This window comes from Erinaceus europaeus, chromosome 12 (assembly GCF_950295315.1).
Source record: "Erinaceus europaeus chromosome 12, mEriEur2.1, whole genome shotgun sequence".
Lineage (NCBI taxonomy): Eukaryota > Metazoa > Chordata > Mammalia > Eulipotyphla > Erinaceidae > Erinaceus > Erinaceus europaeus.
Genome location: NC_080173.1, coordinates 90,064,498 through 90,082,244, shown reverse-complemented (window position 1 = coordinate 90,082,244; position 17,747 = coordinate 90,064,498). Strand labels below are relative to the sequence as shown.

Sequence of the window (17,747 nt, the reverse complement as noted above, 5' to 3'; positions counted from 1 at the left end):
CCAGGTGTGGTCAGTTGGCATTTTAGAGTTGACCCTTCTTGTTCAACGGAGGTTATATCACTTACTTGTCTCCCACTTCAGTTTTCAACATGACTTTCCCCCATTCCCCTTACAACCCCCAAGTTATTTTTGAAGATACAGGTGTAGTATATCCTGAGCATTGACAGACCTTGACTTTTGATTCTTTGGGAAAACCCCCAATTTCAAGTCTCTCCAATTTTGTCATAATATACATTTACATGCTTGCACCATCATAAGAGAAGTTTCATGGATTTTTTTTTTTCTCACAAGAAGTATGAGGAAGGTGCTAAGGTCATCTCTGTTTTACAAATAAGAAACCTGAGGTTGAAAGAGATCAAATAATTGATCCCAAGCTACCTAACTAAAGTAACAGAGCTTAGCTAAGAAGCCTGATTTACAGCCTTTATACCAAGTTCTACATAACCTTGTCTCATAGTTAATGACATTTTATTCAGAAAGTCAAAGACATTATAGAGATCGTGGATGCTGCCATAGTCTTCCATTCACACTTACTGTGTTGAACCAACAAAATCTTCTTTCTCAGGGTCTAAAACATCAAGGGAGAGATTTCTGCCTGATGCCAATAAAGATTTAAGATGCAAATACCGTGGACATTTTTAAAAAGCTTTATTTATTTTCATGAAAGTCAGAATGAGAGACCAGAGCATTACTCAACTCTGGTGTGAGGAATTCAACCTCAGACACCGGGGACCTCAGAAAATACAAAAGATGGATTTTTTTTCTATGTTTATGAAATATTTTCTACCTTAAACTTCTTACTACAAGTGTTCTCCCTCCTCAAAAAAAAAAAAGTACAGGTTAAGATATAGCAAAATACATCATTTACTATAGACTGAATTGAAAGAAATAGAAAAAAAAAACCTCATGGGACAGAAAAAAAGATGGTTCATAGGTTGAATGGTAAGTAGAAGGTGATGGTGTGTGGTAACACTCAATGGGGTGGGGGGGGGAGCAGGGGAAATGGGTTTTAATGTCTATTCACTTCAATCACTAATTTAATTTTTAAATTAAAAAGCACAGACTTTCCCCACACCTATGGACACCTAATTTTTGATAAGGGGGCCCAAACTATTAATTGGAGGAAGGAGGGTCTCTTCAGTAAATAGTGCTAGGAAAACTTAGTTGAAACTTTAAGAAGAGTGAAACTGAACAACTTCATCTCACCAGAAATAAAAGTCAACTCCAAATGGATCAAAGACCTGGATGATCAAAGACCCAGAAATGATCAAATACTTAGAGGAAAATATTGGCAGAACACTTCCCCACCTAAACCTCAAGAGTATCTTTGATTACACAAACCCAATTGCACGGAAGACTAAAAGGCAAATCAATGGGGCTACATTAAATTGAAAAGCTTCTGTGCAGCAAGATACCATGACCCAAACAAAGAGACCCCTCACAGAATGGAAGATCTTTACATACCATACATCAGAGAAGAGGCTAATAACCAAAATAAAGAGTTCACCAAACTCAACATTAAAAAGCAAATGACTCAATCCAAAACTGGGGAGAGGATATGAACAGAATATTCACTACAGAAGAAATACAAAGGGCTGGGTGTCAGGCGGTAGCGTAGCGGGTTAAGGGCACGTGTGCAAAGTGCAAGGACCAGCTTAAGGATCCCGGTTCCAGGCCCTGGCTCCCCACCTGTAGGAGAGTCCCTTCACAGACAGTGAAGCAGGTCTGCAGGTATCTATCTTTCTCTCCCCCCTCTGTCTTCCCCTCCTCCCTTCATTTCTCTCTGTCCTATCTAACAATGATGACACCAATAACAACAACAGTAATAACTACAACAACAATAAGAAAGGGGGAAAAGGGGAATAAATAAATAAAATTAAAAAATTTTCAAAATAAAATAAATACAAAGGGCCAACAAACATGAAAAATTGCTCCAGGTAACTGATTGTAGAGAAATGCAAATAAAGACAACAATGAGATACCACTTCACTCCTGTGAGAATGTCATACATCAAAAACAGGAGCAGCAGCAGCAGAGGGAGCCTGGAGGTAGCACAGCAGGTTAAGTGCACTTGGCACAAAGTGCAAAAATGGGTGGAAGGATCCAGGTTTGAGCCCCCAGCTCCCCACCTGCAGGGGAGTTGATTCACAAGTGGTGAAGCAGGTCTGCAGGCGTCTTTCTCTCCCCCTCTCTGTCTTCCCCTTCTCTCTCCATTTCTCTCTGTCCTATCCAACACCGACATCAATAACAATAACTACAAATTGTGCTGTTATGAACATAGGTGTATATAATATCATTTTGGATGGGTGTGATTGAAATGCACCTTCCCTATGACCTAGTAATTTCTCTTCCAGGGATAGGATATACCCTAAGGACTCAATCACACCCATCCAAAAAGATATTATATACACCTATGTTCTTAGCAGCACAATTTGTAATAGCCCAAACCTGGAAGCAACTGAGGTTTCCAACAACAGATGAGTGGCTAAGAAAGTTGTGAAATGTGTGTATATATATATATTACTCAGATATTTTGGGTTTTTTTTTGATACTTTTTACAATTGGCTGTCTTTGCTCAGGCTGCCTGCAGCCAATCAGGAGTGGTTCAAGCTGCAGACTGATGGTTAGAGTTTTTTACTCTATTTTATTTTATTATTACTGTCATTATATACGTGTGTCCCTTTTCCCTCCTCCTTCTGCAGGTTGACCAAAATTAACTGTTGTTGTTTCTTCCATTGCTAGGTGCCTGGGTGTCCTATCCATTGTGAGAGGAACTTGTTTTTCTCTACTTCGTCCATCCACTCTCCCCTTTTTCCCTCCTCCTACCTAATTAAAAATAAATAAATAAATAAAAACCTCTTTCCTTTCACTGCTCTTCTTTTTTAATTTTTTTTTTCTTTTCTTCCTTCCTCCTTGTTTTGCTTTCTGAATTCACTGATACTCACTTGTGAATTATTCTGGTGAAGAAATCTGACTCGGAGTGGAGTGAGTGTGTGTGTGTGTGTGTGTGTGTGTGTCTGTGTCTTCTCTACTTCCCTTTCTCCTCTTTCTATCCCTAGAATTTATAGTGGACAGTAGATTTGCATAATTGTCTATTCTTGCTTTCCCTTTTTTCCTTGCTCTTTTTCTTTTGGATTTGGTTGCTATTTTTTCTTAGAATGGAGGTGTTGTTTGTCTAACTGGTATTGGTTGAACTGCAACAATACTTGCTTCAGTTGCTATTGTAATTTCTGAGATTGGTGACTGCATTTGTCATAAAGGTCTTTAGTATAGAGTGGCTTGTACCCAAAACACAACAACTGAAGAACAATAGAACAGAAAAATAAAAACCACATCAATTAAAAAAAAAGGTTAAATCAAGAGCAAATAAAACTGCTACTACAATGAATTAAGACAGGAGCCCAGAAGAAACTCCAAATCAGTCAGAAGTAACCATAAATAAGAAAAGTATGCAAGCAATAGTAAGCCTAATAATCACAGAAATGAAGATGACTACGGAGGAAAGGGCTAGCAGAATTAGGGAAACAGAAGATGAGACCCTCAGAGAAAATACAAGCTACCTTGAGGTAATTAGAGAAATGAAAGCTGAAATAGGTGAGCTAAAAGGCCAATTAGCAGAACAAGCGAATACTATAACTGAACTGAAGAAAGAAGCTGAGGGAAGGGAAGGCAGATTAACAGAAGCAGAAAACAGAATTATCCAGACAGAGGATGAGCTAGAGAAAACTAAGAAAGAGGTAGAAGAGCTCAAAAAGAGATTGAGAGACACTGAAAACAACAACAGAGACATATGGGATGATCTTGAAAGAAGTAACATTCATATAATTGGCCTACCAGAAGAAGAAAGAGAGGAAGGGGAAGTAAACATTCTAGAGGATATAATAGAAGAAAACTTCCCAGACCTAAACAACAGAAAGGACATTAAGATTCAAGAGGCCCAGAGAGTCCCAAGCAGAATCAACCCGGACCTGAAGACACCAAGACACATCATAATTACAATGAAAAGAAATAAGGATAAATAAAGGATCCTAAAGGCTGCAAGAGAAAAACAAAAAGTCACATACAGGGGAAAACCCATAAGAATATCAGTAGACTTCTCCACTCACACTCTAAAAGCCAGAAGAGAATGGCAAGATATCTATCTAACCCTGAATGAAAAAGGGTTTCAACCAAGGATAATATATCCTGCTAGACTTTCATTCAAACTAGATAGAGGGATCAAAACCTTCTCAGACAGACAACAGTTAAAGAATGCAACCATCACCAAGCCTGCTCTAAAAGAGGTACTAAAAGACCTCTTATAAACAAGAACATCACTATAATACTTGCCATATATCAGAGAAAATAAAAAATTGTTGAATAATGGCACTACAATACATTAAATCCATAATATCAAGAAAGAGAAAGATGAGTATGGGATGATCCCACTCATTAACAGAAGTTAAGAAGGAAGAATAGACAGGAAAATGCAAAGTAGAATTTGACTGAGTTTGGAGCAGTTCAACAAAGTAAGAAACGTTGGGTGGAGGATGAGGTTAGATTTTCAGCTTCACTATAGGGGGCTGGGGGTAGGGACACAGACCTTTGACAGCAGGAATGGTGATAATATATACTCCTATTAACTTAAAATCTTATAAATCATTATTTAATCAATATGAGAGGGTAAAATTAGATTGAAAGTCTTGAAATTTTTGATGCAGACTCCAGTTCTGAGTATATATTCCTTCACTCTAAGCACTTAAAATTTCAAATTAAGCTGACTGAAATTTAATGGAGGGGGGTGGCACACCTGGTTGAGCACATACGTTAGAATGTGCAAGGACCCAGGTTTGAGCCCCCAGTCCCCATCTGCAGGGGGAGACCTTTGCAAGTGGTGAAGCAATGCTGTCTCCATGTCTCTTTCCCTCTCTATCACCCCCTTCTCTCTCAATTTCTGGCTGTCTATCCAATAAATAAATAAAAGATAATTAAAAAAAGAAATTTAACAGTGAACTTAAATTGTTTATAAATTTCTAAAAATGGCTATTTATTTGAAATATTAAATCACCTATAGTCTTAGACCAGGGAGACCTAAAGCAACTGGTTGGGTCACTGTGTAAGATACAGCTACAAGTAAACAGCCTTAAATGGCATAAATCATGGTAAGGTCTTTTATGATACAGAAAATCCTAAATATAGGATTTCCAAAGTGACCAAATTCCCAAATAACTTGGTTACAATAATCTATCTATTGTCTTCTCAAACTCTAAGACCGCAGGAACCATCCCCATTCTCTATAATACTCGCATGTCTCCCAGTCCTGGAACCTCTGGGGTGTTGATCGTTTTCCTGCACATGTCACTTGACCCATACCATTTGATACTGCATCTGCTGAGCTCCAACAAATCAATGTAACCAGTACCACCTTGACAAGCTTCACTTTGGATTTTGTCCAGATACACCAGCCATGGAATGTCAGCCCTTTAGCTCCAGTACTCTGGTAAGACCATTCCTAGCTCATAGAATCCTCAATCCCATTTCGGGTGGTGCACTTCCTAACAAAGTCACAGAACCTCGATATAGACCAGGGCCCATGAGACAGAACACATGTGCACATGCATCCATAAGTTAAGGGAAAATATATACCTTAATGGAGACGTGCACGATAGTTTGCAGTGGCTCAATAAGTGCAGCAAGCAGGTAGAAAGCCCTAATAAAGACACTTTTTCTGTTAGGAACCATACAGTTCTTAATCAGATAGTTTCTACTCAGACCTAGACACCCTCCTCACCTACTTCCTGTTTCACTTCCCTCAAACACTCCAAGGCTAACCTTGTCAGACAAGGTAAGGACTACAAAAGCTGGATAGGGGCAAGAGACCGGCATCCTTTAATGACAGCTCTTTTGGCCACTACCAGGCCCGTCGTTCAGGGCCCTAATCAGGGAATCCTGGGATTCCCATGCAGACATGATAGGCCTAGACCTCTAGAAGATCCCCCTCTCCATTGTCGCTGTCCATCTCCACCAGGAATAGCATAGTGGGCCCTCTTGTGGGCTTCGACAGGATCTTGTCCTCAATGTGAAACAACAATGGCAGGGACTGCCCAACTATCTGAAGGGAGGCTGGGTCAACATACTCTGCCACTTGATGGGTCCTGAAATGAGTGCAGCCTGGAATGTTCCTATCTGTGACCACAGAATGTGAGCTCAGACCTGCAGGGATGCAGAGGTTACACAGGCTCCTGTGCTGAATATGGGCCCCACATCAAATCCAAAGGGTTTACAGTTAACAATATTTATACACTTTTCCCATAACTGGGAGCTACCCAGTTCCCTGATCCAGCTTTCTAGTCCTATTTCCAACTATGACACCATCTCCTCAGACAGCGCCTCTGGCCCAACTGCATGTTACCTGTCAGGCTCAGACAAAAATTAGCAAAGTCATAGGCACCTGGAAATATACCTAAAATAGACCTAGTAGCTTTTCCCAAAATGGAGACCCCAAATCTCATCTGCTATAGTCTTACCTTTAGATTCCTGATTATTAAACAATTTGTTCCGCTTTATATATTAATGCTTTTTCAGACACCAAATAGCAGATGCTACCATGATGCCAAACTGACTTCAGTGGACATATGACCTCACCAATGTGCCCTGGAACCCCACCTCCTCAGACCCCTGCTTCACTAGGGAAAGATAGAAACAGGCTGGGAGTATGGATCGACCTGCCAACACCCATGTTCCTCAAAGAAGCAATTACAGAAGCCAGACCTTCCACCTTCTACACCCCATAATGATCCTGAGTCCATGCTCCCAGAGGGATATAGAATAGGAAAGGTTCCAATGGAGGAGATGGGATATGGAACTCTGGTGGTGGGAATTGTACCCCTCTTATCCTACGGTCTTATTGATCATTATTAAATAAATAATTTTTTTTTAAGTATAGACTTCAAACACTAGTGAAGACAGATTTCTTTCTGTTTGGAAAAACATCCCTAGGACTATGAAAAAAGTCTCTAGTCATTAAGGGAGGAGGGTCTGACACTGTAACAGAGTTAGTTCTGAGATATCATGTGCAGAGAAAATGCTGGGAAGAGGCGAGGCTGTCTCCCAAACAGGACCTGGGTCTTTGCCAGTGATGAGGCACTGTCCTGATAAGCAAAATACTGAAATCAGTGTGGCTGCCCTCAGCCCTGAAATAATTCTGAGTGGGGAAAAAAAAAAAAAAAAAAAAGGTCATGTTGCCACAACAGCTTCACAAGACCTCAGGCAGAGGGACTGGGGCAAGGAAGGTCATCAGCACAAAACTGACTCTAAGGATGTTGCCAAACAGAGCAGACAGTGGGCCTATGTGCAGTGTTCTCCTGTGCAGAACAAGGAGATGTGCAGAGTCGGGAAGAGAAAAGCTGCAGAGTGAAAACACTCAGATAAACTGGCATCTCCCATATCTCAGAGCCCCATATGGCCAGGCTCCTGGTACTTACATAGCTTCACTTTCAGAATCCACAAACTGCATTTTTTCTGAACCTACTGGAAGAGGCAGCAAAGTTTTCCCTTTCACTTGCTCAAGGATAACCAAGAATTCACACTGGAGATGGTGGACATGCCGCCTGATGTCTTGACACAAGACGTGGGGCCAGTCTAAATGGTTCTTCTCATTGGTCAAGACAGGGATAATAACCTGCAACAAAGGTACACAGGAAATAAAAGTGGGTATTCTACTTCCAGGACCTTTTCTAAGAAAGGATCCAAAAATCTAGACCCACACTTTCTTAAGGTTTCTGTGATTATAAGGCTTTTTTCCCCCCTGTATTGAGGGAATTAACAGTTTACAGTAGACAGTAACATACAGTAGTTGGTCTATGTGTAAACATTTCTCTGTTTTCTATATAACACTCTAAGCCCCCACCTAGGTCCTCCTCTGCCATCAAGTTCCAGGGCCTGAACACTCTTCCCCCACCCCCCACCCCAGAGTCCTTTACTTCTGTGCAACACATCAACTCCAGTCCAAGTTCTGCTTTGTGTTTTCCTTTCTGTTCTCATTTTTCAACTTCTGTCTATGACTGGGATCATCCCATATTCATCCTTCTTTTTCTGGCTTATCTCACTTCACATCATTCTTTCAAGCTCCATCCAAGATGAGGTAAAAAAAAAAAAAGGTGACTTTTATCATTTTTAATAGCTGAGTAGTATTCTATTGTATATATTTACCACAAATTACTCAGCCACTCATCTGTTGTTGAACACCTATGTTGCTTCCAGGATTTGTCTGTTACAAATTGTGTTGCGATGAACATATATCTGTTTGGATGGATGTGTTTATTTCCTTAGGATAGAGAGGAATTGCACGGTCATAGGGCAGGGCCTTCTGAGAGTTCTCCAGACTGCTCCCCACACAGGATAGGCCAATTGACATTCCCACCAGCAGTGCAGGAGGGTTCCTTTACTCCCACAGTCTCTCCAGAATCTGTTGTTTGTATCTTTTCTGGCGTAAGACATTCTCACAAGAGTTAAGGTGTCATCTTTATTTGCATTTCTCTGACGACCAATGTATAAGGCCAAATACTAAGATCCAACAATAGGTGTTTGCAGCCTTGGCATCTAGTAAAATCAAGAGTGCTTTGATTTTGACTAGACTACTCACAGATTCCCCTACGCATTCTGCTTCTGAATAGAAGGCTTCCTAATTCAAGGCTCTCCCTAACAAGAGGAACTGGCACAGTCGCTGAGTAGTGAGCTTCAGTTCCCTATCAGCCAGTGGAATAATTCCCAACAAGCTAACCTCCCCTGCTACAGAAACCATGGAGTGCCATCCTCTCTTCATACTGGGATGCTCACCTCTCACAGACCTTGGTTATTCATTCTATTCCCAAGGGCAGCCCCCCAGGTGACCCTGCATAGTTTGACATCCTGCTCATCTGTGCTGTGCGTAAATGTGACTCTAAACCACGGCCAGCCTCTCTTTTTCATTGTTCTTTACTGGGCATTTAATGCTTTATAGTACAATTGTTGACACAGGGTCCAGTCTCTCATCTCCCTATGACAGGTGTCTGCAAATAACTCTCAGCTCCAATTAAATGCTTTTCCACCATCATCCACCAGGACCCCAAAGAACCTCCCCCACCTCCTCCCTCAACCTCTTTGCTGAGAGGACTTTTCTTTGGTGTAAGACATCAAACCCAGTCCAGGTTTCATTTTGGACTTTTCCTTGCTGTCTTTGTTTCCTAAGTGTCACCTTTGAGTGAGATCTTTTGGTGTCTGTCCTTCTCATTTTGGCTTATGTCACTTAACATGATTCCTTCAAGCTCTACAAGTCTGAAGATTTCTCAGAATGCTAGAAATGCACCTGCACTATGATCCAACAATTCCACTCTTGGGGATATATTCAGAGGAAGGGGATACAACCATCTAAAGACACGTATGCTCATAACAGCAGAATTTGTAATAATCCAAACTTGGCACTAACCCAAATCCCCAAGGACAGATGAGAGGCTAAAAAAGCTGTGATATATACACAATTGTTAAAGCTGATGAACTATTGTCATTTTACTTGTCTACTGTAATATGTTCAACCATTCCCTTAACCTTAAGATGGGAACTCCTCCCACATCATAAGGATGAATAAAAAGTTATTGAAACAGTCACAAAGAGGCAAAAATGAAGACAAATGCAGGTAAGAATGATACCCCATATCTATAAGTGGTATGATGTAACATCTGGAAAAAGTAAGAAAAGTATCTTAGTCGTCCAAAAACAGTCCTCACCTCTTTGGTTTCCAGAAGCGGGCATAGGTATATATATATGAACCAATGAGAATTAAGCCTAAGTCTATTACCTGAATTTTTTAAGGAAAAGAGGTTTTTCTCTTTTTCTATGGTATGAAACAACTGGAGGTCATTGTTCACTACAGAATAGAGTCAATATGGAAGAAAAAAACAGTTTATAGATGGAATAAGACCATATCCTGGTGAGTTATTATACCAAAATGCTTTTGACTTTTCTGAGCTAATTTAAATTGAGTTTTCTTTTTCATTGTTGTTGTAGTTATTATTGTTGTTGTTGATGATGCCATCGTTGTTAGATAGGACAGAGAGAAATGGAGAGAGGAGGGGAAGACAGAGAGGGGTAGAGAAAGATAGACACCTGCAGACCTGCTTCACCGCCTGTGAAGCGACTCCCCTGCAGGTGGGGAGCCGGGGGCTTGAACCAGGATCCTTCCGCCGGTCCTTATGCTTTAGCAACTTAAAGAGAAGTAATTAGTATAAATAATCCACTGGGAATCTCTGGTGTTTCAAAGTTCACAACTAATGGAAAGGGACTATAAGAAGGACTTAAGCTGCAGTGAGAGTGTTCTGCAGACATCTATAAAAAGGTAGATGACAAGTTATGCTTATGTCAACACCTATACTATAAATCATTAACCTCCTTGGCATAATGATAAAATAAAAACAGAAGGTGATGTAATGTGATAAGGACTACTGACTAAATCATATAAAGGAAATATGGACTCATAGGATTGGTTGGGTTCCACATGTGATTGATAAATCTGTGCAGATATGAAATAGAATACTTGGTTCCAGCGTGTGAAATCCAAGATGATAATTCATCTCAAGTCTATTTAGAAAGTCACTGAGCTGAGGCCAGGTGCAACAGACAGCCCCTTTGACATACTTGAATGAAGGTCAATTGTGACATCAGCAGTTCTTTAGTTTCTCTGTTTTTAATTCTTTTTAAAAATGTATTTATCTGGGAGTCGGGCGGTGGTGCAGTGGGTTAAGCGCACGTGGCGCAAAGCGCAGGGACCGGAGTAAGGATCCCGGTTCGAGCCCCCGGCTCCCCACCTGCAGGGGAGTTGCTTCACAGGCGGTGAAGCAGGTCTGCAGGTGTCTATCTTTCTCTCCCCTCTCTCTCTGTCTTCCCCTCCTCTCTCCATTTCTCTCTGTCCTATCCAACAACAAAGCAACGTCAACAATGGCAATAATAACCGCAATGAGGCTGCAACAACTAGGGCAACAAAAAGGGGGGAAAATGGCCTCCAGGAGCGGTGGATTCATGGTGCAGACACCGAGCCCAGCAATAACCCTGGAGAAAAAAAATGTATTTATCTACTTGTTACTGAATATGGACAGAGAGAAACTGAGAAGGGAGTAGGAAACAGAAAGGAAGAGAGACAGAGAGACACCTGCAGCCTTGCTTCACCACTTGTGAAGCTTTCCCCCTGCAGGTGGGGACCAGGGGCTTAAACCTGGGTCCTTGTGCACTGTAATGTGTGCACTTAACCAGGTGTGCCATCGTTTGCTCTCCTCTTTAATTTCTCTATGCAATCTGAGGATAAGACCCTGAGTATACATAAGCGAGAAATGGAATTTATCAAGAGTACACACACATTGGGGACATTTTTCTGTAACGATGTTCATGGAAATGGGAAGATAGCTGGAGGTTAGGAAATTTTTAAGTAGGGCATAAAAATGGCAATAATTCTTATTCTTTATGGAATACTTGGGACATAACATATTCTGCTTCAAGTGTCCAAATATATTTTCTAATTTTCATGTCACTTCTCTGCAAGGTAATTTGACGGATGCAGAGGTGGGATGGTATGCTCAACTTCACGTTGATATATCGGACAGAACCAGGATTTGACCCTCAGGGTGTCAGGCCCCAAATCCCATGCTCCTCCTATAATACACAGAACTTCCAAATAGCACACAGTTTTCAGAACTCAAAATAGCCTGACAGCAGTGAGTTCAATGACTGGGAGGAAGAAGAAAGGGAGCAGGGAAACTGGTTTCTAAATGTTTTCAATTCTCTGCTGAAAATATTTCTGGCATTTGAAAAAACAATCTAGTATTACTAGTCTAATGGGAAAAAAAAATAATCACAGCTTTCAGGCTGTAAAAGGTCACAGGGAAGGGGGCTGTTTTATCCTGTGTGACTAAGTCTGGATCCCATCACACTGGAAAAGGCTTCATACTGTTTCCTTCCTTTCTTCCTTTCCTGAGAGAGAGAAAGAGAGGGAGAAGAAAAGAGGAGATGAGAAAATGTGTGCACAGAAAAAGAACACAGCACTGAAATTCCCTTCGATGAGGTGGGGCCCAGCTTAAAATTGATCTGTGCACACCACGGCAAAGTAGCATACAGCCCAAGCAAACTGCTTCACTAACCCTGCTATGGTATCGTCCGTCCTCTCTCTGTCTCTATCTGAGAAGGTCGGCCAGAGTAGCGAAGCCACTGCGATGGTTTTCTTTCCTCATTAACATCACCCTCCCCTAGCCCTCACCTTTGTGCTTACACAGACACAACATGGAAAGACTTCTCTCCAGCAGGTGGAATCTTTAGGCTATTGTGAAGCTGAGTAGGATGGTGCAGAGGGGAGCTAAGTGGATCCAGAGGTGCTAGGAGAGAAGAGTGGTCAAGACCGCTGGCAGGCAGGGGCAGGTGGTAGCACGCTGGATTAAGCACACATATTACCAAGAGCAAAGAGCTGGGTTCCAGCCCCTGTTTCCCAACTGCAGAGTGTCTGTTTCAGGTCTGCAGACTTCTATCTTTCTCTCCCTCTTTCCATCTCCCCTTCCTCTCCTAATTTCTCTCTGTTCCACCTTGTAAAAATCAGAAAAGCAGGGGAAAAAAAAATGCTGCTGGGAGTGATGGATTTGTAGTGCACCGAGCTCCAGTGAGCAGAAGCAATTACAGAAGTCAGACCTTCCACCTTCTGCACCACAAAAAGAATTTTGGTCCATATTCCCAGAGGGGTAAAAAAAAAAAAAAAGGAATGTTTCCAATGGAGGAGATGGAGCACAGAACTCTGGTGGTGGGAAGTGTATGGATTTGTAAACCCTGTTGTCTTAACTCTTGTTAATTTTATTAAACTACTATTTAAAAACAGAAAGAGGAAAAAGAATTTGGGTCCATACTCCCAGAGGGATAAAGAATAGGGAAGTTTCTAATGGAGGGGATGGAATACAGAACTGTGGTAGTAGGAATTGTATGTTACCTTACAATCTAGTTAATCATTGTTGAATCATTAATAAAAATAATAAAAGGAAGAATAAGACTGGCAGGGGAAAGAGAGAGTAAATAAGCCTCAGAGTGTGAAAAAAAAAGTAGATGGGGGACATAGTAGGAAAGAGGGGTATATAGCCTAAATTTTGAGATTAGAGATTTTAGGAAGTGCTAGTAAAAGCCTAGAAGTATTTCTGAGATATTTTATTTAGATTTTAAAATAGATAACACATTTATATGGCACACAATTAAGAGGTCAAAATGCACAAAAAGCTTCCACAATGGAACATTTTTGACCTAACCATGTGCCACGACTACCCACTTGCCTCTCTGCCTGTGGATTACTTTAGTCACGAAGGCTTTCCCTTACCTCTGCTTGAGAGACAGATAATAAAGAAGCAATAAATCAGGTCATTCCGAAATGATGTCTTTCGTCAAGAAGAAATAAGCAGAGTGGAATGAAGAAAGTCTAGGTTGGAAGCTGGGGTTGCTCTTTCAGTACAGAAGGCCATGACTTAACTCCGAGATGGACCTGCTGTCTGTTCTCTTGATGAACTAGATGTAGCTCCATCTCTGAACATTTTTTCAATCTATTCTTCATAGCCTGAAAGTAACTTTGCTCTCTATTGATCCTAATTACTTGTTTCAATGCTAGAGGCTAAATATGACTTCCAGACTATAAGTATCACTCCTCTCTCTCCCTCTCCCTCTCTCTCTCTCTCCTTTAAATTCAATAGCACTTTTTTCTGTCAGCATCACTCATGAGAAGGTTTGACCAATCCTGAACTTCTGCGGGGAGGGGTTCAGAAAACACACAGTAATAAAACCATTTCTATTATTTAAAATATTGAAATACTTCCTTATCTTCTAAAAAACCTAATTTCCCTGAGTCCATAGCACTGATAAAGCAACTTAAGAACTGGTACTTGGGAGTCAGGTGGTAGCACAGCGGGTTAAGCGCAGGTGGCGCAAAGTGCAAGGACTGGCGTTAAGGATCCCGGTTCGAGCTCCCAGCTCCCCACCTGCAGGGGAGTCACTTCACAGGCAGTGAAGCAGGTCTGCAGGTGTCTTTCTCTCCCCCTCGCTGTCTTCCCCTCCTCTCCATTTCTCTGTTCTATCCAACAATGACGACATCAATAACAACAAGAATAATAACTACAACAATGAAAAACAAGGGCAACAAAATGAAATAAACTTTAAAAAAAAACTGGTACTTGAGGAAACATCTCATCCATATTTGAGAGTCTCCAGTATCTGATTCCATCATTGGGACCAAACTAGATAAATTTTCCTTCCACTCCAATCATAAGTTTTAAGTGTTTGTAATCTAAGATGAATTTCCTGGGTGTAATCTTTTCTATTATTTTTTTATTCCCCATAAGGCTTATTACACAAAATATCATAAAACTGACAGCCTAAAAGTATTTCTTTGGGGGTAGATAATATAATGGTTATACAAAGAGACTCTCATTCCCCAGGCTCCAAAATCTCAATTTCAATCCCCCCTCCCCCCCCTCCCCCTACCACCATAAGCCAGGGCTAAGCAGTGCTCAGGTAAAAGAAATAAATAAACAGAACAAAAATTAAAGAATTCTACTTTTAAGGGGCCAGGCGGTGGCGCACCTGGTTGAGTTCACATGCTACAATGCACAAGGACCAGGGCTCAAGTCCCTGATCCCCACATGCAGGGAAGAAGCTTCACAAGTGGTGAAACGGTGCTTCAAGTATCTCTCTGTCTTTCTCCCTCTCTGTCTCTAGGTCCTCTTCCCCCTCTTGATTTCTGTCTTGACCCAAAAAAATTAAATAAATAATTAAAAAACATATTTGACAATCTGTAGCGCTTTGGGCATTAAAAATCCAGATAACATGGGGGTCGGGCGGTAGCGCAATGAGGTTAATAACGCACAAGTGGCGCTAAGTGCAAGGACGGGCGTAAGGATCCCAGTTCGAGACCTGGGGGAGTCGCTTTAAAAGCAGTGAAGCAGGTCTGCAGGTGTCTATCTTTCTCTCCCCCTCTCTGTCTTCCCCTCCTCTCTCCATTTCTCTCTGCCCTAACAATGACGACATCAACAACAACAACAATAACTACAACAACAATTTTAAAAAGGGCAATAAAAGGGAAAATAAATAAGAAAAAAAAATTTTTAATCCAGATACACATACACACACACACACACACACACACACACACACACACACACACACACACACGGGCCTCCCACAGTTTGTTCTCATTCAGAATGGTTTACATGTATCAAGGATCACTCTTGAGCATTCCCTTTGAAATCTCAGGCTACCGCCATAGTGTCACACGAGCAAATTCATAAACCTCTTTTCCTGAGACAGTCTTCCCTGAGCTCAAGGCCACTCCAATGCCCTGCTGGAATCTTCCAACTGGACTTCCAACTTCTCCCTTGACATAGGGCTGATCTCTGGTAAGTGGTTGCCTAATGAATGAATGAAATAACAATCCAAACCACAGCTGGGCAGTGGTGTACCAGGTCCAGCACACACTTTGCACTTGTGCAAAAATGTGGTTTCAACCCCCCAGGTTCAACTACAAGGGGGAAGCTACACCAGTGGTGAAGAAGTGTTGTGGATGTCCTCTTCTCCCTCTTCTTCTTCTTTTTTTAAATATATATTTACTTATTTATTATTGGATAGAGACAGAAATTGAGAGGGGCAGGAGAGAGAGAGAGAGAGAGAGAGAAAGAGACAGCCCTGCTTCACCACTCATGAAGCTTCCCCGTCCCCTGCCAGGGGCTTGAACCTGGGTGCCTGAGCACTGTGATGTGTGTGCTTAACCCCGGTGCGCCACCGCCTGGCCCCCCTAAAAGTACTTTTTTGGGGGTAGATAATTTAATGGTTATGCAAAGAGACTCTCATTCCCCAGGCTCCAAAATCTCAATTTCAATCCCCCCTCTTCCCCTCCCCCCCCCTCACCATAAGCCAGGGCTAAGCAGTGCTCAGGTAAAAGAAATAAACAGAAAAAAAAATTAAAGAATTCTAGGCCCCTCTCCCTCTCTATCTTCCTCCCTTCCCCCTCAATTTCTCTCTGCCCTAACAATTATTCAAAAATTCAAAGCCACCTCCTTTAAAAAAATGTATTATCTTTATTATTTATGGAATAGAGACGGCAGGAAATCAAGTGGAAGGGAGAAGTAGAGAAAGGCAGAAACAGAGACACCTGAAGCACTGCTTCACCATTCCCAAAGCTTTCCCCTTGCATGGAGGAAGGGGCGGGGCTTGAACTTAGGTCCTCCTGTATTGTAACATGTGCATTCAACCAGGTCCGCCACCCACCCCACCTATTTTATTTTATTTTATTTTATTTTATTTTATTTTATTTTATTTTATTTTATTTTATTTTTACCTCCTCTGGAAGTCAACACTGCCTATGACCCTCATTGACCTTATACATCCTTTATTTACTACTTCCCACTGTCTCCCCCAGTCCAGGTTTGCAGGAGGGCCTGTCACATACCCCCTTAGGCACTCTTTCGACTCCAGTCTTCCCTGGACTTTGACCAGCATGGAACCAAGACTTGGTCCTTTTTCCAAAAAGCACTATTTTGGGCCTGGGTTCAAGCCCCTGGTTCCCACCTGCAGGGGGAAAGCTTCAGGAGCGGTGAAGCAGAGCTGCAGGTGTCTCTCTCCCTCTCTATCTCTCAATTCCTCGCAATTTCTGGCTGTTGCTATCCAATACATAAAGATAATTGAACAACAACAAGAAATGCACTGTTTTTATTCCCAGGATGATTTCTAATGGAAATCCTCCCCCCATCCCACCCCACCCCCACTTCTCATCTTCCCTCCTTAGCTTGCATCAGCCCCACCCCTACATCTCCCCGACCCCTCTGCTCCCCTCCCTCCCTCCCTCCTCCCACTCAAGCCCCAGTTCCTCAGCTCTGGGCTCCCTCCCCGGGATCCCTCCCCTCTGGCGCCACCTCCTCCGCCTCCTCCCAGGTCAAAGGTCAACCCGCCCGCCCTCACCTCTGCAAACAGCGCGGCCAGGTGCTGCAGAGGCGCTGCGGGCAAGTCCCCACACAGCACAGCCCCGCGGAGGCTGCGGGGTCCGGGCGGCTCGGGGCTGGTGCGCAGGAAAAACAGCCCCTTAGCCCGCGGCAGCCCAGCATCCAGCCCGGCTCGCACGGCCAGGCCCCCAGGACCGGGCTGCACCAGCAGCAGCGGCCGCGGACCCTCCTCAGCACTGCTGCGGCCCAAAAAGTCTCGGAGCAGGTGCTCCGCCTCTGCCGTCCCGGTGCATCGCTCCCAAGCGCCCGCAGCGGGACGTAGGCTCCGGGCCACGTAGGCGCCCAGGAGCCGCAGTCGCGGGTCGGCGGCAGGTTCCTCCTCCGCGTTCTGCTCGGCCCGCGCCATGCGCTCCTCCAGGCTCAGCATCTCTCAGCACCCGCCGAGGCGGTTTCCTAGCAACGGGGACGCGGCCCGGGACTCTCTGCTGCGCTGCCTTCCGATTGGACGCGGACGCCTGACCCCGCCCCTCTCAGGTTCCTAAAGGTAGGCGGAGGACCACTCTGGGAGGGGCGGGGCCGCGTCGCAGTTGCTAGGAAACCAGGCTGAGAGGTTTCTTCAGGCTTCCAGGCAATTTGTTGACTAAAGGGTGCTGGAGGTGGAGGGAAGTTGAAGGTTAAATGCTTTCCAGGAGCCTGTTGCCTGAAGTCAGGCTCGATGCTTTTTTAAAAAAAAATTATCTTTATCTATCTGATAGAGACAACCAGAAATTGAGAGAAAGGGGAGGGAAAAAG

General features: G+C 42.9%; 1 protein-coding gene across 1 annotated transcript in view; it reads right to left on the bottom strand.

Moving 5' to 3' along the window:
- The window catches only part of DNAH9 (dynein axonemal heavy chain 9), a 340,864-nt gene extending 323,419 nt beyond the window's left edge, over positions 1 to 17,445 (bottom strand). Inside the window, exons 1-2 of the mRNA XM_007522773.3 lie at positions 16,975 to 17,445; positions 7,464 to 7,660 (exon numbers count right to left, since the gene is read on the bottom strand). Of these exons, the coding sequence (XP_007522835.2) occupies positions 7,464 to 7,660; positions 16,975 to 17,382 (605 nt within the window). The 5' untranslated portion in view covers positions 17,383 to 17,445. The remainder of the gene's footprint in view (positions 1 to 7,463; positions 7,661 to 16,974) is intronic.
- Positions 17,446 to 17,747: the final 302 nt, after the last annotated feature.